This window comes from Salmo salar, chromosome ssa01 (assembly GCF_905237065.1).
Source record: "Salmo salar chromosome ssa01, Ssal_v3.1, whole genome shotgun sequence".
Lineage (NCBI taxonomy): Eukaryota > Metazoa > Chordata > Actinopteri > Salmoniformes > Salmonidae > Salmo > Salmo salar.
Window position 1 is genome coordinate 23,604,849 of NC_059442.1, and position 26,000 is coordinate 23,630,848.

The window sequence follows — 26,000 nt, forward strand, 5'->3', positions numbered from 1 at the left end:
TGATTCCCCTGAGTCAAAATCCTGCAATAAGAACTATGATGCTAATATGTGTATAAAGTCCTTAGAATTGTGTTCTGTGGGTGTCACTGAGTAGGCTGATACCCCATCCATAGGTCAGGCTGTACACATGCCCCCAATGCATTTTTGAATTCAAATACATCCACAATGCGATTCCAACTAATTATCTTTTGTTGAATTTATATAATAACATTCCAACCTGGTTTAGCATTACCTAGTACAATTGTGGCATGTTTTCATGCCAATTCCACTATTGTTGCTCACGTTAAATGTTGTTACAGACACACATGTACAACTGCTCAGGTTAATAGAACTCCCTGGGCTTGTTCGACGTTGCAGCCGACAATACAGGCGACGGCCGACTGACTGATCTACAAGAAACATTTTATTATAAATAACTACTCATTATTTGTAGATCGGTCAGTCAGTCACAAGTTACCCTTGATACATTACAGGTTTGAGCCTCTCGAACACCGCCCCTCCTTGTTCGCTCGGTTTTGGTGGACACGAGCAATATAAATGGCTCATCTTTGCATCAATCAAAATAAGAGGCGATGGCAAATAAAGTGATTGGATAAATCGTCTGTAAATTATAACGCAAGCTTGCGCTGAAAGAAAAGAGGAGGTTCTTAAAGAGAGTTTTATTTATTTATGTTTCCAGTAGAAAAATAATTACAGCGATATTTCACAGGGACTTAATTCATTGTCTTTGTCTTCCCATGCAAGAAAACTGGATAAGATTACAGTAGAAATTCAAAAGCTAAAGCGAAGGAGAGGAGGATGAAGCGGCGCAATGCGGACTGCAGCAAACTCCGAAGGCCGTTAAAACGGAACCGAATCACCGAGGGCATATACGGCAGGTATATGAAGCCAAGCGATGGGTTCTCACGTCCGTAAGGGGGGTTTTAAGACTCCTTCATTGCATGGCTGGGTTGTGTGCGAGTATCTAGTTAGCTAGCTAATATGTCTCTCCTAATGCAAAATGTCACACTGACACTCAGTCAAGTGAAATTAGCTAGATATCAAGTAGGTAACTAGTATATTTGTGGACAGATTAGCATAGCTAACTGGAGAGGTGTACATTATCTTTGGAGCAACGTTAGGTTACAACCCATTGATAGGCCCCAAGCCATATCCTGGGACTGTCTTTAACACCCCTGCTTCAATTAGGCATCTCGATTAATTATGTATCCCATATTGTCTGCAGTAGCTGGCTAAATTCACCCTACTAAGACAGCCCCCTAGCTGGTGTATGGAAGTTATACCCATTTCAGACAGGGGCTGTTATAATGTTACGTATAAAAAAGTAAATGTTGATGCCCCTTTTCAAACAGCACCTTATTTGCAGGTATAACCATTTTATACATCAGTGGGAAACTGGCATATTGGGAAGGGTGGGGGGTGTTAACGAACTAAACTCCATGGTGAAGGAAGTTTTATGAACTTCACCAACTGAGTGGATCAGAGGCCAGGCTTTGGAATGAGTTAGCTCCGATTGGATCAATACTTAAAAAATATATCATGAAACGCCCACCTATGTTTGTCCTCTTGTTGCGTGCCTTTGTTTGCTGAAATCCATACGTTTTCAATAGACGTTAATCAAATACAACCAGCGGCGGATTTAGGTATAGGCTACGTGTGCAGCCGCTCAGGGTGGCATCTTGCCGGGGGCGGCACGGGCGCCCGCACAAAAAAATAATATTTTAATTCGGAATGGTGAAGTTTGCGCGATCGGTTTTTCTATCGCTCATTTGCACGTCACTGATATCTTTGTCACCATGTGGGACTGTGGGTCAATTAACCTTGTCGGAGTTAAATCAAATACAACTTCTGAAATTATTTGACTCCTGACAAAATTAAGGAAATTAGAAGGGGGAGGGGGATTGGAAAGAAAATGGCCTTGCCAAAAACTTCCCCCCCTTCTAATTTCCCTAATTTTGTCACGAGTCAAATAATTTCGGTAGTTGTATTTGAACGTTTATTGGAGAAAAAAAAGCCACGCAACAGAGGACAAACATAGGTACAAGGTAGGAGTTTTCATGATTTAAATTTCTTGAAATATTGACCTTGGGCGAATCAATGTAATCGGAGCTAGATTTCACAGTCTGGTTTCCATTCAGTTGAAGTCCATCAGAAACTTCCTTCACCGTGGAGTTTAGTTCACTAGGGTGGTGTTTGCAATTCAAATTAGGGAGGTGTTAAACCCACCGTGTTAGTGGGTTTTCCCTCCACCCTTGTACTTGATTGATGAATTAAGGTCACTAATTATTAAGGATCACCCCTCAACTGGTTGTCTAGGTCTTAATTGAAAGGGAAAAAACAAAAATCCATAGACACGGACAAATGAGTTTGACACTCCTGTGTTAAACAATGTAAGTGTTAATGAATTTACCTGCAAAGAATGCAGAGAACCACTGACCCGATACCTGTATTTTGGTTACAGGGTCTGTGAAAATGCAAGAATCATGACAAGGACTTTAGGTGGCTTATTTTTCCATGTTCTACCCCGTACTCCTTTCAAATATACAAAAAGCAGGTATAAAAATGCAGGTATTGTAAGTTAGTGATTTTGGTCTGCATATGAAAGGGATATTTGTAGCAGTAAACCACCCCTCTTCCAGCTTATTTGCAAACTCAGTTGGTCAAATAAACTTTGCCTTTATTGCACTCTGTCATTCAGAATTGAACACTCATTGTAATTCAGCCAGCAGAAATGTCAACGTGCATCTAAATAAGACTATCTACCTAAATTTAAAAGCTTCTTACTGTCAATTCCCGTGTCTTAAATTATAGGCTACAAATTATAATTTAGGCCTACACTAGTTACATAAAAAAGCTTAGTCTGCATGCATCTGCCCTGTTTCTACCAGTGACAACAAGCACCTCTCCATGTGACACCTGCAGCTAGTCATCTGTTGAGGTGGAATAGCTCTCAAGCCCTTCTCCGTAGGGTTGTCAGCAGTTAGTTTCACCCACGGTTGGATGCGTGTAAACTGCATAATTCTCGAAAATTACGTTGAACATTCTATTCTCTGGCAACAGCTCTGATGGACATTCCTGCAGTCAGTATGCCAATTGCATGCGCCTTCAACTTGAGACATCTGTGGCGTTGTGTGAGAGAACTGCACATTTTCGTGGCCTTTTATTGTCCCCAGCACAAGGTGTACCTATGTAACAATACTTCTGTTTAATCAGCTTCTTGATATGCCACACCTGTCAGGTGGATGGATCATCTTGACAAAGCAGAAATGCTCACTAACAAGGATGTAAACAAATTTGTGCACAAAATCTAAGAGAAATACACTTTTTGTGCATATGGAACATTTCTAGGATCTTATACCAGCTCATGAAACATGGTACAAGTTGTTTATATTTTTGTTCAGTGTAACTGCTTGCTTGTCAAGACATGACAATTATTTACACATCATCATTTGTTATTGTAATAATGCTATTCTGAAGTCTATATAATTGTTTAAAAAACAGATTAATTCCCAAATCTGTTAATGAGCTATCAGCTGTCAAGAGTGTGCAACTCCTGCTCTCCATGGATATAAATGTGTTCTTATAAACCCTGGCATGACAAAAACAAAAGTTACCGCTGAAGCGCCTCATGGCCATTGGAGTGCATAAATGGTAGGCCTATATTCACACAATTACACTATTTATAAACAGTAAAAACATTTTTATTAGGCTAGTTGGGAGTTTTTATTTAGGAGATTAAACAAGCAACAAGCGAATATTTAGAGTCTGCTCTAGATTATGATTCAACCATTGGGGTAAACAATGGAGATGAGCAACCCCATGCTTCAGCCATGTAGCCAGTCTAGCCACGATGCTTCATCAGGATACAGTTGATGATGCTTAATGCTAAAATAGCACACATGCCTACAATATGAAGCATGTACACAACCTAAACATTTTACTTTTCATGAATGTTATTGGGCTCATTTCTGGAGGGGAATATTACATTTGAAATGGTTTCATATGTTAAGGCTATTGTTATCATTGAGATGGTTTTATAAAATGTTTCTAAACAAAAATCAGTTTAAATATCAGATTGTATGGTTGGTTATAGGTACTTTCCCAGACTGCAAATGACACATGAAATCACCCATGATTGAAATTCTGCGTGCATTACTTGCTTTCCTTTGATCTTGGCCCTGACCAGTAATTTTCTCATTTTGGCCACTAGTTTTGTCTTTGTACTGGGCTGGTGTGCCACCGGCAAATTTACCTGAATGTCAAGCCTTGAATACTAACAGCATAAAGGTGTGTAGTAATTGCTGATATGCAAGATATGTTCATAATTTTTTTGAAACCGTACCACAAGCACTGCATCTTAATGTTCAGAATGTGTGTCGGGGCTCTTAGCAAAACTCCCCCAGCCAGAAAATACCATCAGTAGGCGTGTAAGGTAGTTGACGTCTGGGAATAGGCTAGAGGTGGAGTAGCTAATCCTTGAGTTTTTGATCAGGTGCTTTTTAAAGCCCACACCTTGACACAATCCAGTCTTATTGAAAAATGGTTGTGGTGTTGGACACAAACTCATGAATGTGTCTCTTCTCTCTCTCTCATCCAGTACCTTCCTGTACCTGAAGTTCCTTGTGGTGTGGGCTCTGGTGCTGTTGGCAGACTTTGTGCTCGAGTTCAGATTTGAGTACCTGTGGCCTTTCTGGCTCTTCATCAGAAGCGTGTACGACTCCTTCAGATACCAGGGGCTGGTGAGTGACTCTGGGTGGGCCTGACTGATCTTTATTTTATTTAGTTAAATAAAAGGTTAATTAGATTTGTGGTTTAAAGAGCAGGCCTATGGAGCTTCTGGAGAACAACATCTAGCCTAAGCTCTTCTCTAGCGCTGCCTTGGTTTTCCTGCTCCTCAAATCAGTGTTTTCCACAAGCACATGGAGTAGCTAGCAAAGTAGAAAAAGCTTGCAGTTTGTCAATGAAATCACAGTAAGCCTATACGCCAGAACTTCGTGGCTACATATGAAACAAGTGAAAGAAAATTAATGAATGTGCCAGAAAACAATAGGCTAAGGGGATTTCACTCATCATTACCACATTTTATATGGGACGTGCAAATTGACTCACAAAGACGATGGAGCGTCATTCTCTCTCCCTCCGTGGAAAGAAATTTGACTGCAACCACAGAGTACAAAACACCCAGGTACCGGGAGGCGAGAGAGACAGCAGACTGTCAAACCAGCAGTGTTTCCCTGTCATCGCTCACTTTGACTGACAGGCGCCTGTCCTATCAATAGATCACTAGAAGATGCATGTTGTTCATTCTAGAGGGAGGGCTCGGCTGACTTTTTTTTCGGACTTGAATATTGTAAAAAAAAAAGTAGCATAGTCAATTTAAGTGGAGGCTTTGATGTCTTTTGCAGATTTGTTGTATTTAACTTGTGATTTAATCATCAAGCAATACTTGTTGATGTGGATAATATGTGACCCACATCTCATTGTTGGTAGAAATGTGTTTTTCTGCTTTTTGGCAGATCTCCTACTTACCCCCCTCACATCTCCTCTCTTCCAGGCATTCTCAGTGTTCTTTGTGTGTGTGGCGTTTACCTCTGACACCATATGCCTGCTCTTCATCCCAGTACAATGGCTGTTCTTCGCTGCCAGTACCTACGTGTGGGTGCAGTACGTGTGGCACACAGGTAAGCCTTCTTATTCACCTGCCTTTTAATGAGGGGAAACAACTTAACGATTACAGTGAATTAGTGTGTGGGTATAAAGACTATGATCACTGTATTGAACTATTTAAGCCTAGCTGTAAAGAAATGGGACTAGTGACAGGAGGTTCACAGGATCAAATCTCACAATACTATTTCCTGGAGTGAGGCACCAGCTATAGTACACACAGAGCACATACAGTGCATTCGGAAAGTATTCAGACCCCTTCCCTTTTCTACATTTTATTTGAAAATGTATATACAAAAATCAATAAATACCTTATTTACATAACGTATTCAGACCCTTTGCTCTGAGACTCGAAATTGAGCTCAGGTGCATCCTCTTTCCATTGAGATGTTTCTACAACTTGGAGTTCACCTGCGGTAAATTCAATTGATTGGGCATGATTTGGAAAGGCACACACCTGTCTATAGAAGGTCCCACAGTTTACAGTGCATGTCAGAGCAAAAACCAAGCCATGAGGTCGAAGGAATTGTCCTTAGAGCTCTGAGACGACAGGATTGTGTCGAAGCACAGATCTGGGGAAGGGGACAAAAACATTTCTGCAGCGTTGAAGGTCCCCAAGAACACAGTGGCCTCCATCATTCTTAAATGGAAGAAGTTTGGAACTACCAAGACTCTACTTAGAGCTGGCTGCCTGGCCAAATTGAACAATCGGGGGAAAGGGCCCTAGTCAGGGAGGTGACCAAGAACCCGATGGTCACTCTGACAGAGTTCCAGAGTTCCTCTGTGAAGATGGGAGAACCTTCCAGAAGGACAACCATCTCTGCAGCACTCTACCAATCAGGCCTTTATGGTAGAGTGGCCAGATGGAAGCCACTCCTCAGCAAAAGGCACATGACAGCCCGCTTGGAGTTTGCCAAAAGGCATCTAAAGGACTCTGACCATGAGAACCAAGATGGGCCTGAATGCCAGGCGTCAGTCTGGAGGAAACCTGGCACCATTCCTACGGTGAAGCATGGTGGTGGCAGTATCATGCTGTGGGGATGTTTTTCAGCAGCAGGGACTGGGAGATTAGTCAAGATCAAGGGAAAGATGAACGTAGCAAAGTACAGAGAGATCCTTGATGAGAACTTGCTCCAGAGCGCTCAGGACATCGGACTGAGGCAAAGTTTCACCTTCCAACAGGACAACGACCCTAAGCACATAGCCAAGACAACGCAGGAGTGGCTTCAGGAGAAGTCTCTGCATGTCCTTGATTGACCCAGCCAGAGCCCAGACTTGAACCTGATTGAACATCTCTGGAGAGACCTGACCAAGCTTGAGAGGATCTGCAGAGAATGGGAGTAACTCTCCAAATACAGGTGTGCCAAGCTTGTAGCGTCATACCCAAGAAGACTCAAGGCTGTCAAAGGTGCTTTAACAAAGTACTGAGTAAAGGGTCTGAATACTTATGTAAATTTAATTTCACTTTTTTTAATTGTATAAATGTGCAAAAATGTCAACCTGTTTTTGATTTGTCATAATGGTGTATTGTGTGTAGATTGAGGAAAAATAACTATTTAATCCATTTTAGAGTAAGGCTGAAACGTAACAAAATGTGGAAAAAGTTTATGGGTCTGAATACTTTCAGAATACACTCAACTTGAGTTACCTACACTGACAAGCTCTCCTAGTATCCTCTGAACACACACCGGTGTGTGTTTCTCTCTGCAATGGGTGTGAAGCATGCGTTACCGGACTTATTCCACGTTCCCATGCCGCGTGTTATGTTTACAACGAGCCGGCTTACTTCTCAGAATCCCGTGCAATGTCAGTAAGCGAGCGTGGATGTCTAACAGGTGTCAGTGCGATTTAGCAGTAGCCCCTGTTGACCAGGACATGTTGGGCTTTGGTGTCAAATTTAACTCCTGATGAGACCAAATGGCACAGTAGAGCAAAGACCCCAAACGCCTGCTGCATACACCACACCATCAGGCTTTGACATTAATGCTTGTCCAGGACAAGTAAAAAAAAAAAAAAAAATTGGCGGACAACCAGAATATAGATTTCAATTGTCCTAATGGGATAAGTAAAAAAATCACTATCAAACAATTACTCCAATCAGAATTGGTTCAGCCAACGCAGAGCAGGGCAGTGCGTGGTTGACATTCTGAGTAATTGCCTTTATTCCTATTTGCTATAGCTCATTTCAATAAATGTTATATTTACACAAAGCAAGAGAACAATGTAGACAGAGATAAGAGTCTCACCAAAGCAGCGCAAAATGTCCGGTCAGAATAACATTTAAAAACTGTGGATGATCTGGGCCAATAGCTGAAGTCTATAGTGGACACTCTGGTGTCTTATTGTTATAGAAGCCCACATATTCTATTGTCTCCATTTGGTATGACTTGGCTTATTAACCCTCCTGTTGTGTTCGTTTCCTGTAATTGAATTTTGTGTTCCCGGTCCAAAATGACCACCCCATTATAAATCCATAATAATACATATATTATCACCTAATGTTGTGTAAGATCTTATTATCAACTTAAGTTCTTGTGAACATTACAAGTTTTGAACTTCTATTTGCTATTCATGGCCTTTAGGCCTCATTGACAATACTGTGCAGTTGTATTCATCGACCTGGCCAAGGCTTTCGACTCTGTCAATCACCGCATTCTTATCGGCAGACTCAACAGCCTTGGTTTCTCAAATGACTGCCTCGCCTGGTTCACCAACTACTTCTCAGATAGAGTTCAGTGTGTCAAATTGGAAGGCCTGTTGTCCGGACCTCTGGCAGTCTCTACGGGGGTGCTACAGGGTTAAATTCTCAGGCCGACTATTTTCTCTGTATACATCAATGATGTCACTCTTGCGGCTGGTGACTCTCTGATCCACCTCTACGCAGACGACACCATTCTGTATACTTCTGACCCTTCTTTGGACACTGTTAAATAACCTCCAGACGAGCTTCAATGCCATACAACTCTCCTTCCGTGGCCTCCAACTGCTCTTAAATGCAAGTAAAACTAAATGCATGCTCTTCAACCGATCAATGCCCTCACCTGCCCACCCGCATAGTGTCACTACTCTGGACAGTTCTGACTTAAAATATGTGGACAACTACAAATACCTAGGTGTCTGGTTAGACTGTAAACTCTCCTTTCAGACTCACATTAAGCATCTCCAATCCAAAATTACATCTAGAATCGGCTTCCTATTTTACAACAAAGCATCCTTCACTCATGCTGCCAAACACACCCTCGTAAAACTGACTATCCTACCGATCCTTGACTTCGGCGATGTCATTTACAAAGTAGCCTCTAATACCCTACTCAGCAAATTGGATGCAGTTTATCACAGTGCCATCCGTTTTGTCACCAAAGCCACATATACTACCCACCACAGCGACCTGTATGCTCTCGTTGGCTGGCCCTCGCTTCATATTCGTCGCCAAACCCACTGGCTCCAGGTCATCTATAAGTCTTTGCTAGTTAAAGCCCTGCCTTATCTCAGCTCACTGGTCACAATAGCAGCATCTACATGTAGCACGCCCTCCAGCAGGTAAATCTCACTGGTCACCCCCAAAGCCAATTCCTCCTTTGGCTGCCTTTCCTTCCAGTTCTCTGCTGACAATGACTGGAACGAACTGCAAAAATCACTGAAGCTGGAGACTCCTATCTCCCTCACTAACTTTAAGCATCAGCTATCAGAGCAGCTTACAGATCATTGCACCTGTACATAGCCCATCTGTAAATAGCCCATCCAACTACCTCATCCCCATATTGTTATTTATTTATTTTTTGCTCCTTTGCACCCCAGTACCTCTACTTGCACATTCATCTTCTGCACATCTATCACTCCAGTGTTTAATTGCTAAGTTGTAATTATTTCGCCACTGTGGCCTATTTATTGCCTTAACTCCATAATCTTACCTCATTTGCACACACTGTATATAGACTTTCTATTGTATTATTGACTGTATGTTTGTTTGTTCCATGTGTAACTCTGTTGTTTGTCGCACTGCTTTATTTTATCTTGGTCAGGTCGCAGTTGTAAATGAGAACTTGTTCTCAACTGGCCTACCTGGTTAAACAAAGGTGAAATCTTTTGTTTTTTTTGGTTACCTGAGCTCATACAACTCGTTTGAGTAAAAAAAAGCATAATGTATGGATTATTTTGACTATAACAAATACTCAAATTAAACATATTGTGCTATTTATCAGACTACTTTGTGTCAAAGTTTAACAAGGACATTTGTTTTGAAACCGTTTCACATTTTTAAATAGTTGCAGGATTTTATGTAATCAACCCGGGATATGGCGTATCTCGTTGGCCCTGGGGTCATCCTGATAACATTTTCAGCCGACCTCTCCTCTCAGGTGGGGATGAAGATCAGGACAAATTCCCATTCTTTGACCGTAATGTAACAACAACCTCAGCAGGGCCTTCTTCCTCATCACTGGATTGTTCCACGTCTGTTGTCTCTTGGTCTGAATCATATTCTGTGTTGTCTTCAACTTCTGACACTTCCTCCTCTAATGCATCTTCACTGTCAGTTTCCTGGCCTCTCTCCTCCTCACCAGAGTCATGATCAAGAGCCTCACATAAAGTATATCGTTTGGTCATTGTGCTGCCATAGAATGAATTGTGAGCAAGGCCTCAAAAAAGCTTTATATCCCAGAGCTGTTAGAAAAGTTATATATATTATTGAAACAATGTTGCGATTGTTTGTGAGAATGCCAACAGGTGTGGTTCCCATGGGGGAAAGATTCTATTGGGGAAAGGTTCCCGCGGGGGTTGCCATGGAAGCCAAAAAGGGGAGTGATGTGTGTGTGTGTGTGTGTGTGCGCTCAAACACACATGCATGGGGGGGTCTGGGAGAGGAAGTGTGTCCATCTGATGAATGGGCATGTGCCTGAACCCATTTTTCTACACTAATTGTAGTCTCACCCATTAATTTCTAATGACCGGTCATTTTTGACCGGGAACACCACGGGTGTAGAAAAGTTTAAATAAAGCACCCAAAATGTTATGAAAATGATTCAAATGTATTTTGTGTGTTCAGATGCCCTGTGTCGACAGTCATGGAACCTTATGACAATCAGATTAAAAGAACTACATTTTTCAGAGAGAACTTGTAAATAGGTCCAATTTGACCAGAACACAACAGGAGGGTTAAGCCAGTCTTTCAGTTTAATTCATGCTAGATCATTTTTTTTCCTCTATTGTCCAAGAATAATATTGCGATTGTTACAGGCTTTGGTTTTTCCATTTATATTTTGAGGTTGCATGTTGGGCGCATCGATTGGTCACCTCGTTAGGCAGTATGTTTTACAGCTGTGCTGGCTTGTCATCTTGTTAGTCAGAAAGAATTTGGCTGGCCCAGTGTTCTAGTTGTCTTGAGAGATGTGGAGGGTTAACACCTTAGGTTGTTGTGCCCTATTTGTTTGTTGTTGTTGTTTGAAGTGGGTTTTTATTTTGTTTGCCCTTCTTGGGCAAATTTAGTGGGCGCTCATGGTGGGTGGCAGTTGTTGTTGCTAATCAACTTTCAGTGGACACCCCCATGAGTGTCTTTCAGAACCCCTCCTAAAACCACACCTGTTTTGGTTGATTTCAGTTACTCTTTGTTAGTTCTTTTTGATTTTCTTGCTGGAGAATGTAACAGCTATTCCCCCCCCCCCCCCCCCCCATCACTACTGAAAAGCTGCCCTTTTGTGGTTGTGTGTCTCATTTCGTCACTCAAGCTGATCTACTCTGCTGCTGTCGTGATGTTTGTTCTTTGTCTGAGGGAGGCTGCTGTACTGACCACCCTGTAAGCGTCTGATTTCATGTTCAGAGGAAGTAAATCTGCATGTATAATTTGTATTTATTTAGATGTGTGGTTATGAACAGTAGTCTTTCCTGTTCTAATACTTTTCTATATTTTTCTTCCACAGAGAGAGGGGTCTGTCTCCCCACAGTGTCTCTTTGGATACTCTTTGTGTACATAGAGGCAGCCATCAGATTCAAAGACCTGAAGAACTTCCATGTCGACTTGTGTCGCCCATTCGCTTCACATTGGTAAGTCAAGTGTTTTGTCCAAGCGCTGGCAGGATCTTTGTCTAGGCTAGATGTGTGGATCTGTGAGGAAGATGGACTAAGATTCCGTCTCAGACCCACAGGCCAAGGAGGGAAGTGTTCTGCCCCATGTGACTCTCAGACAATAATATTATTTCTGCTTGTTAAGCATAATATACAAGTAATGATGTCTGTATATCCCCCAAGCTCACTCACGCATGCTGGTTTCAGTCTGTAGCATTATTAAAAAGCATACATATTCTAAGATGGCTTAAGGAATATTTCTGCCCAAGCTCTGTAAGGTCATACACCACTGTTTGGTTGAAAATACCTACATTTATAGTCTAAATACTCTTTAAGACATTTGAGTGGATTTAGATTTGAGCCTGTATGATGTGCTGTAATTGAGCAGTTATGTAGTAATGCAGGATATTAGGGCAAGTCATTCCTCCAGCTTTACTTTCTGGAGTGATATTCATCTCAAGGCTTTTTTCATAGCACCTATGTTTTTCAACTTGTGAACCAGTTTGTCTTGGTGATGTGTTGTCTGAACTTACTTACCCCCCTGAACTCTATCCATTTCTCTGTAGCATTGGCTACCCAGTGGTGACGCTGGGCTTTGGATTCAACAGCTACGTCAGCTATAAGATGCGCTTAAGAAGGCAGGAGGTGGTGCAGAAGGAGAACGAGTTCTACATGCAGCTCTTGCTGCAGGCCCTGCCACCAGAGCAACAGATGCTCCAGAGACAGGAAAGGGAGGCAGAGGAAGGTGAGACGCACTCAACTGATGCTCCAGACACAGTCCAAGTGATGTTGGTCAAATATGTGTTTAATCTCACTTTCATTCTCTCCTTTCTTACTTCCACCTTCCATTCAGCTGCATTAGCTAAAGGGATATCTGAGATGGACTCCACCCCAGTCTCACAGAATGGCGCCCCCGCCAGTAAAAAAATGTCAGCTATGCTGCCGGAGCTGGAGTACAGAGAAAAAGGGAAAGAGGGCCGCGAGGCCAAAAAGCAACACAACAGCATCCTGCCGTCATCGGTAGACTCTAAACTCCAGGAGATTGAGTACATGGAGAACCATATGAACAATAAGAGACTCACCACAGAGCTGGTGGGCAGCACAGAGAACCTGCTGCTGAAGGAGGAGAACTCCTCCTCATCCTCCTCCTCGAAAAACTACAAGAACTCCAGCGGAAACGCGGCAGTCAACTCCTTGCCCTGCGGACACTGCGCCACCAACGGCTGTGTCCAATCAGCCCCATCCTCCTTTTCCTGGGGGAAGAAGCAGAAGTGTGCAGCGGGGAAGGGTCCAGCAGTAGGCTCCCACCGGGACCCAACAGACAACTGCATCCCTAACAATCACCTAAGCAAGCCTGAGGCGCTCGTACGGTAAGAGGGTCTTTCTAAAAATCTAATTTATTTGTCACGTACACATGGTTAGCAGGTGTTAATGCAAGTGTTGCGAAATGCTTGTGCTTCTAGTTCCGACCATGCAGTAATATCTAACAAGTAATATAACCTAACGATTTCACAACAACTAGCTTATACACACACACAAGTGTAAAGGAATGAATACGAATATGTACATAAAAATATATAAATGAGTGATGGCCGACGGGCATAGGCAAGATGTAGTAGATGGTATAGAGTACAGTATATCCATATGAGATGAGCAATGCAGGGTATGAAAACATAGGAAGTGACATTGTTTAAAGTGGCTAGTGATACCTTACATCAAGTTGGCAAGATGCAGTAGATGGTATAGCGAACAGTATATACATAAGAGATGAGTAATGTAGAGTAAGTAAACATTATATAATATAAAGTGGCTTGTGATAAATTGATTACATCAATTTTTCCATTATTAAAGTGGGTGGCGTTGAGTTAGTATGTTGGCAGCAGCCACTCAATGTTAGTGATGGCTGTTTAGCAGTCTGATGGCCTTGAGATAGAAGCTGTTTTTCAGTCTCTCGGTCCCAGCTTTGATGCACCTGTACTGACCTCACCTTCTGGATGACAGCGGTGTGAACAGGCAGTGGCTCGGGTGGTTGCTGTCCTTGATCTTTATGGCCTTCCTGTGACATCGAGTGGTGTAGGTGTCATGGAGGGCAGGTAGTTTGCCCCTGGTGATGCGTTGTGCAGACCTCACTACCCTCTGGAGAGCCTTACGGTTGTGGGCGGAGCAGCTGCCGTACCAGGCGGTGATACAGCCCAACAGGATGCTCTCGATTGTGCATCTGTAAACGTTTGAGTGTTTTTGGTGACAAGCCACATTTCTTCAGCCTCCTGAGGTTGAAGAGGCGCTGCTGTGCCTTCTTCACCACGCTGTCTGTGTGGGTGGACCATTTCAGTTTGTCCGTGATGTGTACGCCGAGGAACTTAAAACTCTCCACCCTCTCCACTACTGTCCCGTCAATGTAGATAGGGGGCTGCTCCCTCTGCTGTTTCCTGAAGTCCACGATCATCTCTTTTGTTTTGTTGACATTGAGTGTGAGGTTATTTTCCTGACACCACACTCCGAGGGCGCTCACCTCCACCCTGTAGGCCGTCTCGTCGTTGTTGGTAATCAAGCCTACCACTGTAGTGTCGTCTGCAAACTTGATGATTGAGTTGGAGGCGTGCATGGCCACGCAGTCGTGGGTGAACAGGGAGTACAGTAGAGGGCTGAGAACGCACCCTTGTGGGGACCCAGTGTTGAGGATCAGCGGAATGGAGATGTTGTTACCTACCCTCACCACCTGGGGGTGGCCCGTCAGGAAGTCCAGGACCCAGTTGCACAGGGCGGGGTTGAGACCCAGGGTCTCGAGCTTAATGATGAGTTTGGAGGGTACTATGGTGTTAAATGCTGAGCTCTAATCGATGAACAGCATTCTTACATAGGTATTCCTCTTGTCCAGATGGGTTAGGGCAGTGTGACGGCGATTGCGTCGTCTGTGGACCTATTGGGCCGGTAAGCAAATTGGAGTGGGTGTCGGGTAGGGTGGAGGTGATATGGTCCTTGACTAGTCTCTCAAAGCACTTCATGGTGACGGAAGTGAGTGCTACAGGGCGGTAGTCATTTAGCTCAGTTACCTTAGCTTTCTTAGGAACAGGAACAATGGTGGCCCTCTTGAAGCATGAGGGGACAGCAGACTGGGATAAGGATTGATTGCATATTTCTGTAAACACACCAGCCAGCTGGTCTGCGCATGCTCTGAGGACGCGGCCGGGGATGCCGTCTGGGCCTGCAGCCTTGCGAGGATTAACACGTTTAAATGTTTTACTCACGTTGGCTACAGTGAAGGAGAGTCTGCAGGTTTTGGTAGCGGGCCGTGTTAGTTGCACTGTATTGTCCTCAAAGCGAGCAAAAAAGTTGTTCAGTCTGTCTGGGTGCAAGGCATCCTGGTCCACGACGGGGCTGGTTTTTCTCTTGTAGTCCGCGATTGACTGTAGACCCTGCCACGTAACTCTCGTGTCTGAGCCGTTGAATTGCAACTCCACTTTGTCTCTGTACTGAAGCTTAGCTTGTTTGATTGCCTTGCGGAGGGAATAGCTACACTGTTTGTATTCGGTCATGTTTCCGGTCACCTTGCCCTGATTGAAAGCAGTGGTTCGCGCGTTCAGTTTTGCTCGAATTCTGCCATCAATCCAATAGACGCTGTGGGTACCACATCACCAATGCACTTGTTAATGAACTCGCACACCGAATCAGCGTATTCGTCAATGTTATTGTTCGCCGCAATGCGGAACATATCCCAGTCCACGTGATCGAAGCAATCTTGAAGCGTGGAATCAGATTGGTCGGACCAGCGTTGAACTGACCTGAGGGCGGGAGCTTCCTGTTTTAGTTTCTGTCTATAGGCTGGAAGCAACAAAATGGAGTCGTGGTCAGCTTTTCCGAAGGGAGGGCGGGGGAGGGCCTTATATGCGTCGCGGAAGTTAGAATAACAATGATCTAGGGTTTTGCTAGCCCTGGTAGCACAATCGATATGCTGATAAAATTTAGGGAGCCTTGTTTTCAGATTAGCCTTGTTAAAATCCCCAGCTACAATAAATGCAGCCTCAGGATATGTGGTTTCCAGTTTACATAGAGTCCAATGAAGTTCTTTCAGGGCCGTCGATGTGTTTGCTTGGGGGGGATGTACACGACTGGGATTTTGATCGAAGGGTCTTTCTATAAACTAGGGTACCATTGAGGATTTCCTACACTGGACAAATTGTTACAGCTGTTAAGTCATTGATGATGATCTGCCATTTTTTTACACTACATTAAGATATAATGGGGATCATAGCTATATTCAATACAATTCACCAGTTGATTTAAAGCCTATGTTTAACTCATTCTCATGGTTGGTGTCTTGACGGATTTGTCCAAAATCGTGTGACATAAAACATTATTTTTCTGTCCTTGCATTTATGGCAGTATAAGTTGTCATTATCATATATTAAGCATTAATCAGTTACAGTGCCTTCAGAAAGTATTCACACCCCTTTTCCACATTGGTGTTAGCCTAAATTTAAAATAGATTAAATTTAGATTTTTGGGGGGGTCACTGGCCTACACCCAATACCCCATAATGTCAAAGTGGAATGATGTTTTTTGAAGTTTTGACCAATTAATTAAAAATGAAAGCAGATGTTTTAAGACAATGTATTCAACCCCTTTGTTATGGCAAGCCTAAATGGGTTCAGTAGTAAACGTTTGCTTAACAGGTCACACAATAAGTTGCACGGACTCTGTGAAATAATAGTGTTTACCATGGTTTTTTGAATGACTACCTATGTTCTGTACCCCACTCATACAATTGTCTGTCAGGTCCCTCAGTCGAGCAGTATATTTCAAACAGTGCGATTCAACTACAAAGATCAGGGAGGTTTTCCAATGCCTCACAAAGAAGGGCATCTATTGGTAGATGGGTAAAAATGCAGACATTGAATATCCCTTTGAACATGGTGTTGTTAGTCATTACACTTTGGATGGCGTTTCAATACACACAGTCACTACAAAGATTTCCTAACTCATTTTCCGGAGAGGAAGGACACAGTTCAGGTATTTCACCATGAAGCCAATGATGACTTTAAAACAGTTAGAGTTTAATAGCTGTGATAGGTGGAAACTAAGGATGGCTCAACATTTGAGTTACTCCACAATACTAACCCAATCGACAGTGAAAAGATACATTTCTGTAAAAGTTCTCTCCAAAACATGCATCCTGTTTGCAACAAGGCACTAAAGTAATACTGCAAAAATATGTGGCAAAGCAATTAAACCTTTTGTTCTGAATACAAAGTGTTATGTTTGGGGCAAATGCAACACATTACTAAGTACCACGCTCACAGTTTTTTTAGATTATTGTCCTGCTGAAAGGTGAATTTGCCTCCCAGTTTCTGGAAAGCAGACTGAACAAGGTTTTCTAGGATTTTGCCTGTGCTTAGCCCTGTTCTGTTTCGTTTTATCCTAAACCCTTGGCAAAAAAGGAAATACGAAGCAGTAAACTCTATGGTCATTTAAAAACCTGGAGTAGGTCCCGCCTGGATGTCACAGTTCTCATATTTTCAGGCCAAAGTATCAGTAACTTGCTGGTGCATGATGGGTGCTTCCCTTTTATCAGATACCACAGTCCCTGACCTCAAACGGACCATGCTGCACATAGATAGGCGTTAAGTAGAGCTGTTTCAGCTGTGATATCATTGGACTGGGGTGTGAGAAAGTTTGACTGTTACAATCTATGGTTTGCCACAAAATTATGCTGGCTGAAAATGAGAACTTTGAGTTGTGTATGTCTGACCCTTTTGGCTCTGTAGTTGTACAACTGGGTGTGTGATGGTGCTGTACAGACACAGTGGTGTGAGTGATAGTGTGGGGGTGTAAGGTTGTTGGTGAAATCAGCAGAAAGTGAAATGAATGAAGGTGTTTGTGGCAAGTTGTCACGGTAACATGACAGTATTGCAATATTTTTTTCCATGGCAAAAATGGAAACGTGAAGCAAACCTAACTCTTTGGTCCTTCAATAACCTGCTGTGTATATAAAATATTGTTCTATAGCTTGGAAAATAAATGTGACTGGATAACATGTTTGTTTCCGACATTAGGGCCGTTTTCCTAAAAGTTCAATCAGTTTTGTTAGTATTGTGGCAAGGAAACAAGTATTGCCATACTGGTATCGTCCCAGCCCTAGACAGTAGCCTATAGGCTTAGTCCAAATGTTTTTGCTGTATACACTTTTGGCTGAAGGGTGTTTTCTTACTGGTTAGTGTTGCATTGCTTGTACACTTGTAAAGACAAGCTGTGTCTAGTATGACATAAAAGTAAGTACATTTTAAAGCGCAAAGAGGAGACATTTCATCAAAATTCAGAACCACACATAATTAAATGGTTACAGCTTAATCAACCATTTGTAATATCAATTGGCAATGACCTGATTGACCAAGGAAAACAACTGTCAGGGACAGGCCAACAGCCAGAATGGAGGGCTGAAGGAGAATCTGCCATCAGCAGGAGGCTTTGACAGCCGTAATACTTAGGACACAGCCAAATACAACCACTACGCAGCAGCACTCCACAGAAAAGAGTTGAGTACAAAGATGGCCCTACTGAAACCGTCTTATGAGCAGATGAAACCAATATAAACCTTTACCAAAGCCTTGAAAGGAATTGTGGGTGATCCAAAACCTACACTGAATCTTCATCAAATTGTTTCTTTCTCATCTTTCTCTATTCATCCCTTCCTCATTTTCTTTCCTTTCCCCCTCTACCTCTGCAGGCTGGAGCAGGATGTGAAGAAGCTGAAGGCAGACCTTCAGGCCAGCAGACAGGTGGAGCAGGACCTGCGCAGTCAGATCGGCTCCCTTGGCAGCGCTGAGCGCTCCATCCGCTCTGAACTGGGCCAGCTGCGCCAGGAGAACGAGCTGCTGCAGAACAAGTGAGTGGGCAGGTTAAAGGTCAGGAATTGACCACTGGATCTGATCACCTGCTGGGACCAGTGAGGCTGGCGTTGCTCATAAAAGTTAGGTAGCTTGCTTAATTTTGACAATATGGTCAAACCTTCTACATTATCCACATTGATAAGTTTGTAATTGTTAAAAAAGGATGTCATCTTTTGGTTGAAAATGTGAAATGTTGCAACTCGGTTAACACACAATGACCAAGTTTCCAACTTGCTCATTGAAGTGGAATTTCCCACTCGGAACTTCCGATAGCACGTGAGGTTTTTCCTAGTCGGGGTAATGTAGTCAGGAAAAACTCAGGGGACCTAGTTCGGACCTAAAGGTTATCATTCTTGAAAACCCAGGCCTGAGCTTGGAATGTCCATGTCGAAATGCTTGTCTAGGGACAAGAGCTAGTCTGAAATACAAATAACTCTGGGTTAAAACATTCTGGCGTGAGGACTGGTCATAATAGTGAAGTTTACAGATGGATCCTATCTGCTTCTCTCAGTGCAGGCTTCATATCACGGCAGCAGAGAGAGCACTTGTGCAGCTGGCTGCTTTAATTGGCTAATTAAGTAATCACTGACCAGTTGGGGACTCCTGGGTGTCCTTGGTAAGGAGCATTACTTAAGACCACCCTAATATGGTAGTTAGCATGTACATACAGACACAAACTCGGTGGTTATGGGCAGTTAATTATCTGATGCAATTAAAGGTGACATGTAGGCCCTCCCAGCCTGCCCCTAATGACCAGCTGATTCCTATTGCCGCTCATGAGAGCCTGTTTGTCGTTCCGTCTGTTGGTGGAGACTGGTGCTGTTGGCTATGCTCAAAGCTAGGCAAAGGATGCTAGGCTAAGGATTACGAAAGTGCAAAGAAATGATTGAAAAGTTTACTTGGTTACCAAACTCAGCCATCCTGCCCTCTCACCATCTCCACAATACACACTGTTAACTTACACTCATGATGAAAATGACTACCTTTTTAGTACTGTGAGTGCGCATGCACACTGGAATGGAATCTCGCTGGCTAGCATGGTGCTGCATGGTCTGTGGTGTGTGTGTGTGTGCAGACTCCATAACACCATCCAGGCCAAGCAGAAGGACAAGCAGGCCATGGGCCAGCTGGAAAAGAGGCTGAAGGTTGAGCAGGAGGCCCGCGCCAATGCAGAGAAACAGCTTGCAGATGAGAAGAAACGCAAGAAGCTGGAGGATGCCACAGCAGCCAGAGCCGTCGTACTAGCAGCAGCATCCAGGTATAGGCTCCAGAGATATTCACAACTATTTCATAAATACATCTGCGTTTAGTTGAGTTCTCTGTCTGCTCCACAGGGGGGAGTGCACAGATACAATGAGGAGGCGGATCACGGAGCTGGAGACCGAGTGTAAGAAACTAACCATGGACATCAACCTCAAAGAAGACCAGCTCAGAGAGCTGGAGATGACCGTGCAGGTGAGGTTCACTGTTCAGTTAAGATGGGTATGTTTTGTTGAAAACAGTATGTCAAGAACATGTTTGGTTAACCTCTTGGGGCTAGGTGGGACGCTAGCGTGCCACCCGTGGTGCACTCCATCAACAGCAGGTGCATTTCAAGAGCGGCAAATTTGAATCCAAATAAATGTCAAAATTCAAATTTTTCAAAAATACAACTATTTTACACCATTTGAAAGATAAACATCTCCTTAATCTAACCACGTTTTACGATTTCAAAAAGGTTTTACGGCGAAAGCATAAATTCAGAGTATGTTAGGACAGTACATTTACAAGAGTTGTGTGTAATTTTTTGTCAAGTCAAAGACAGGGTCACCAAAACCATAAAACCAGCTAAAATGATGCACTAACCTTTTACAATCTCCATCAGATGACACTCCTAGGACATTATGTTAGACAATGCATGCATTTTTAGTTCTATCAAGTTCATATTTATATCCAAAAACAGCGTTTTACTATGGCATTGATGTTGAGGAAATCGTTTCCCTCCAATAACCGGCAGTCAAGTCAGCGTCACAAATTAAATAATTAAAATTAGAAAACATTGGTAAAATATTATATTGTCATTTAAAGAATTATAGATTTACATCTCTTGAACTCAATCAACTTGCCAGATTTAAAAATAACCTTACTGGGAAATCACACTTTGCAATAATCTGAGCACTGCGCCCAGAAAAATACGCGTTGCGATACAGACTAGACGTCATGTTGGGGAGATCTAAAATCGAAAATACTATGTAAATAATCCATTACCTTTGATTCTCTTCATCAGATGTCACTTCCAGGTATCACAGGTCCATAACGAATGTAGTTTTGTTCAAAAAAGCTCATCATTTATGTCCAAAAATCTCCGTCTCGTTAGCACATGATGTAAGCCAGCCGGACTTCTCGTCATGAACGAGGGGAAAAAATATATTTCCGTTCGTTCAAACATGTCAAACGTTGTATAGCATAAATCATTAGGGCCTTTTTTAACCAGAACATGAATAATATTCAAGGTGGACGAATGCATACTCTTTTATAACGTATTGGAACGAGGGTACCCAACATGAACTCGCGCGCCAGGTGTCTAATGGGACATCATCGTTCCATGGCTCTTGTTCGGTCAGATCTCCCTCCAGAAGACTCAAAACACTTTGTAAAGGCTGGTGACATCTAGTGGAAGCAATAGGAAGTGCCAAAATATTCCTAAGCCCCTGTGTTTTTCAATGGGATAGGTTTAAAGTCAATACAACACATCAGGTATCCACTTCCTGTCAGAAAATGTCTCAGGGTTTTGCCTGCCAAATGAGTTCTGTTATACTCACAGACACCATTCAAACAGTTTTAGAAACTTTAGAGTGTTTTCTATCCATATATAATAAGTATATGCATATTCTAGTTACTGGGTAGGATTAGTAACCAGATTAAATCGGGTACATTTTTTTTATCCAGACGTGCAAATGCTGCCCCCTAGACCCAACAGGTTAAGGTAGCTAAAATGTTGACTCTAGCCCAATATTAGCCCTAATTATTTAAGAAGACTAGGTCTAAGGGCATTCCATAGTGACAGCGTGTGACATGTCCTGGTCCAGAAATACTGAGGAGAATTTCTGTCTGCAATAAAGCCCTTTTTTATGGGGAAAAACTCATTCTGATTTGGGTGGACCTGGCTCCCAAGTGGGTGGACCTATGCCGACCCATGGCTGCGTCCCTGCCCAGTCATGTGAAATCCATAGATTGTGGCCTAATGAATTTATTTCAAATGCCTGATTTCCTTCTATGAACTGTAACTCTGTAAAATGACTCATTCACACCTGCTGTACACTGGCACACAGCCAATGTCACTTATAGTGACGTGTTCTTCCCCTCTCTCAGGAGCTCCATAAGTACAAGGAGAATGAGAAGGACACAGAAGTGCTGATGTCAGCGCTGTCGGCCATGCAGGAAAAGACCCAGCACCTGGAGAACAGCCTGTCTGCAGAGACCCGCATCAAACTGGACTTGTTCTCAGCACTGGGTGATGCCAAGAGACAGCTGGAGATCGCACAAGGTCAGTGTCTAGCTTGGGTCTAGCCCCTCTGCAGTACTGCCTCAGTCACACCTATTTCCTACTGTATGTGATTAATGTAGAATAGGTTGCATGAAATGAATGTCTTATCTGACATTTTGTGTGTGTCTGTCTCAGGTCAGATCCCGCAGAAGGACCAGGAGATCAAGGACCTGAAGCAGAAAATAGCTGAGGTGATGGCTGTCATGCCCAGCATCTCCTACACAGCTGAGAGCAGCAACATGACTCCCGTGGCCCCCCACTACTCCTCCAAGTTCATGGACACAAGTCCCTCCGGCCTGGACCCAAATGCCTCCATCTACCAGCCACTCAAAAAGTGAACGCTCCCTCCAACCCGTCATTCTCTTTTTTCAATTTTTTAAGCTGACCTCCAGATCTGCTTGGAAGGTCTGACTTATTTTGTTTTTCAATGCCAGATCCGAAGGATGTTGTATTGTGACTATTTATTGTAGTTTAAAAAAAATACAAACTAAGGGACATCACATGTAAACCAGTTCTTTTTTTAATTTTTATTTTGGTAAATGTCTAGTGAAACCTTACAGAATTGGGCTTATGTAGGATGTTTCAGTTCCCCCTTCTACTCCACCTGTTACCAATTACTTGGTCTCTGGTCTTGGTTAATTCTGGTGTTGGTTTTATTCATTTAAAATCTGGGATGTGGATCTCTGCTAGCAGGAGTGCTTACCCTTATTTCCATGTTGGAAATTCTGATCGCTGAGTGCGGATACCCATTTATTTTTATGGTAGGAAGTTACAATCTGTACGTTGGTATGGACTCTAGCCCTGTTTTGTCAATGGTATTTTTCAGTCGTGAATATCAGACCAAATTGAACGTTCCATTGGCTGTTCTTGGGGTTTTGTGGTATTGGTTTTATTATGTTTGAAAGTGGATTGTGTGGTCTCCTTTTTTACAAAGTTGAAGAAGATAATCACTGGGATGAGAACAGAGCTGTACCAAGATGTTAGAATAACAAGGGATAAACCACTGTCAACGTAAACCATCCTCAACAACCTCAAATGTTGAGTATCATCTGCAAAATTACATTCCCAAAAATCACCCTAATTTCTACAATACTTTCCAAAAGTGTTAAGCAAAGGTGGTATTAAGAGAAGTTAATATATGATACGCCTTCTTTTTAAGCCCAGAATAGTCTTTCGCAAATTGTCATGATCACAGTGCCTTGAGACAGGACCTCAGTGGTGGGAGTCAGTAGCCTGCTATGCTCGGAAGGACTGAGGTACAGGGCTTTCCAACCACATACAATTATAACCTGGACCCTAACCATAGGTTCAGAAAAGATAGCCCATCTACTTGCTGAACAGTTCTGACGATATGGCCACGTTACTACGAAGTCTACTCCAAACAGGCTCCCAGCATGGGAGTCTACTACATCCAACTATAACATCTCTCTCTACTGGAAACTCCTGTTCGTTTAACTATTGTCCCGACTTATGTTTTTATTGTTTTGACTTAATTGCACGGATAAAAAAATAACTGTTGAAGGGAAAACCGTTGATGGATTTTGTGTGTATGTTATACAAGAAATGAGGCTCTGGAAATGATGAATGTTAAAAAAAAAATCACTGAATTCTGCATGATAAATCTGGCTTCTTTTATTGCTGAATACTTAACTTCAGCCCATTTGCCAAGAAAGTATTGCTTGTTTTCTAGGAATATGCTATCCAGGAATGTATTGCAAAGACATTGGTTGACGTGTGTGACAAACATTCTCCTCTGACTTGTCTGAAGTATGTCAAGCAGGTGGGAAAACTGCTCACCTGTTTGTAGTAGACTGTTTACTTAGTTGAAAGTTTTGTAAATGTTACAGTCTTGGCTACTGCCTGGGCCATGGGCGTTAAGAACAGTCAACAATTTCTTCACTACTTTTTGGCATTGTTTTTTTTTTTTATTTAACCCTTCATTTTCATTCCCTGCAGGGAGGAATGACTTGAGCCTGATGTGGTTTGCTGTCATCTGAAATGGTAATTTGTGTGGTTATGACCTACTGTATATGGAAACTTTTTGTACAGATTAGTTTAGTCAATTGGTCCTTCAGCTGATGTTGAAAGTATAAAAAGCTTTTATTTTATTTTTAAATTATGCCCAGTCATTGCTTTGTTTCTCCCCAAGTCTGACCTCGGCTAGGCTCTAACACTGAGGTTTACAAGGAATAAATGATTTTCTTGCAAATGTTCAGTCGGAAGTTCCTTTCCTTGTCCTGTATGACATACTTAAACATCATCAGGCAGTAGAGTTAAGTCTGAAAGAGCAATTAAATGTTATGGTCATCTCACTCCCACTAGGAGGCAGTGTCCATCTCTTCAGTTTTACAAAGCCTCTGGTCCTTAGCTCACTCATGTTAAGCTGTGTGGTTTGGTGATCTTAAATGTGCATCAGTGTGTTTTTGGGGTGGGGTTGCACTCTAAAATGAAATCTAAAGTCAGCTAATAAACTATCTGCCTCTGTGCAATAGGCTGTTCAGCCAAGCCTGGGACACATAAGATGGTAATTGGTGGAGGTCGCAGGGCTAATATATTGATTACCTTAATCCCCAGACCAGTCTGAGCACTTAAACCCACTGCCCTGTTTTCTTCTGTCACTGAACCCTCTATTCTCTATCCACATCTTTGGCTGTCTGAGCGCCACAGAGTGAAATAATCACTAGAGGCTTTTAGAAATAGAATGACCTCAAGGCCAACGATTTCTAAATAACGGAATTGTAAATGGAAACAATATGGGCTGCCTGTATGTTCACTTAGATTTTTGCATTTCAGGTTCTTCAAGATGTTCCTCTCAATTAACCCTTTTAACATGAAGCATGGCTTTGACAAAGAATTCCCTCATGCTTTGTATCCAAATACGCTGACAAACACATGGATCAAGTTTTGGGTATTGTTGCAGCTGTTTTTATACAGCTGAGTTGCATGGGCATTCCACACTGCAAGGCGTAGAGGCCCCCCAAGCCATGCATATTTGGCCACTTCATATATAGAGGTGCCCTATCAGGCATACATCTGCAGAATAAGAATTAATTGCATATATTTAATCCTGAGTGCTTTGTTCCAAGTTAACGTCTCAATTTGGCACATCGACCATTCATATTTGACAGATTAAAATGAGTCTTTTCAAGCAATTGGAATCTGGCAAAGTATACAGTAAACAAATCATGAAGCCATTATGCAATGCAAATACAGCTCAGCATTTTGATTTGTTTCGATTGTCTGCTATTAAATAGATATCTACTGTGCTGGCAATGAGGATGTAATATAAGAGGCCATTGGTGTGAATTACGTGGGGGACAATCAGTACTCCTGTGGATAGACACTCGCTCACCACAACTGATTAAGACTATAGCCAAGATTGATATTATCAGACTGTCAAACAAACATGATGTGCATAAATTATAGTTAGGTAGTACATTCATTATACATGAATGCCATTATACATGAATAATTATTTCACACATGTTCCCCTGCCAGCAGAGCAAGAGTTGGCTACATTTTCATCATATATCAAATATGTGCCTTCAGCGACTGCCTACGTCAAATCAAATGTTATTGGTCGCATACACATATTTAGCAGATGTTATTGCCGCTGTAGAGACATGCTTGTGTTCCTAGCTCCAACAGTGCAGTAATATCTAACAATGCACAGATCTAAAATTGACCTACTCACCTGAACCTGTCTTGGATCACTTTCTTTCCTCCAATTCTGAATTAATTGATTCTGAAAAATATAAATTCCATTCATCTTTTTGCTTTAAAGTCTAGGATACTGTCATTTGTACTATTTGAAACCAAGCTATGCTAATGCACCTGGGAACACTACATTGTAGAACTATTTC

At 42.5% G+C, this 26,000-nt stretch overlaps 1 protein-coding gene across 1 annotated transcript; it reads left to right on the forward strand.

The window, feature by feature from the left end:
- Window positions 1–559: 559 nt before the first annotated feature.
- Window positions 560–24,486, forward strand: LOC106579821 (macoilin-2). The gene is made up of 11 exons (XM_014160051.2): window positions 560–878; window positions 4,598–4,739; window positions 5,555–5,681; window positions 11,580–11,703; window positions 12,291–12,469; window positions 12,578–13,094; window positions 18,449–18,607; window positions 19,687–19,869; window positions 19,946–20,066; window positions 21,963–22,137; window positions 22,273–24,486. Exons 1-11 carry the CDS (start codon window positions 799–801, stop codon window positions 22,473–22,475), a joined length of 2,010 nt encoding a protein of 669 aa, XP_014015526.2. The 5' UTR covers window positions 560–798; the 3' UTR covers window positions 22,476–24,486.
- Window positions 24,487–26,000: the final 1,514 nt, after the last annotated feature.

Coding starts and splice junctions, on each gene's coding strand:
- LOC106579821 (XM_014160051.2), top strand. CDS start 799: ATGAAGCGGCGCAATGCGGACTGCAGCAAACTCCGAAGGCCGTTAAAA. Junction 879..4,597: donor ACCGAGGGCATATACGGCAG/GTATATGAAGCC, acceptor TCTCTCATCCAG/TACCTTCCTGTACCTGAAGT. Junction 11,704..12,290: donor CGCCCATTCGCTTCACATTG/GTAAGTCAAGTG, acceptor ATTTCTCTGTAG/CATTGGCTACCCAGTGGTGA.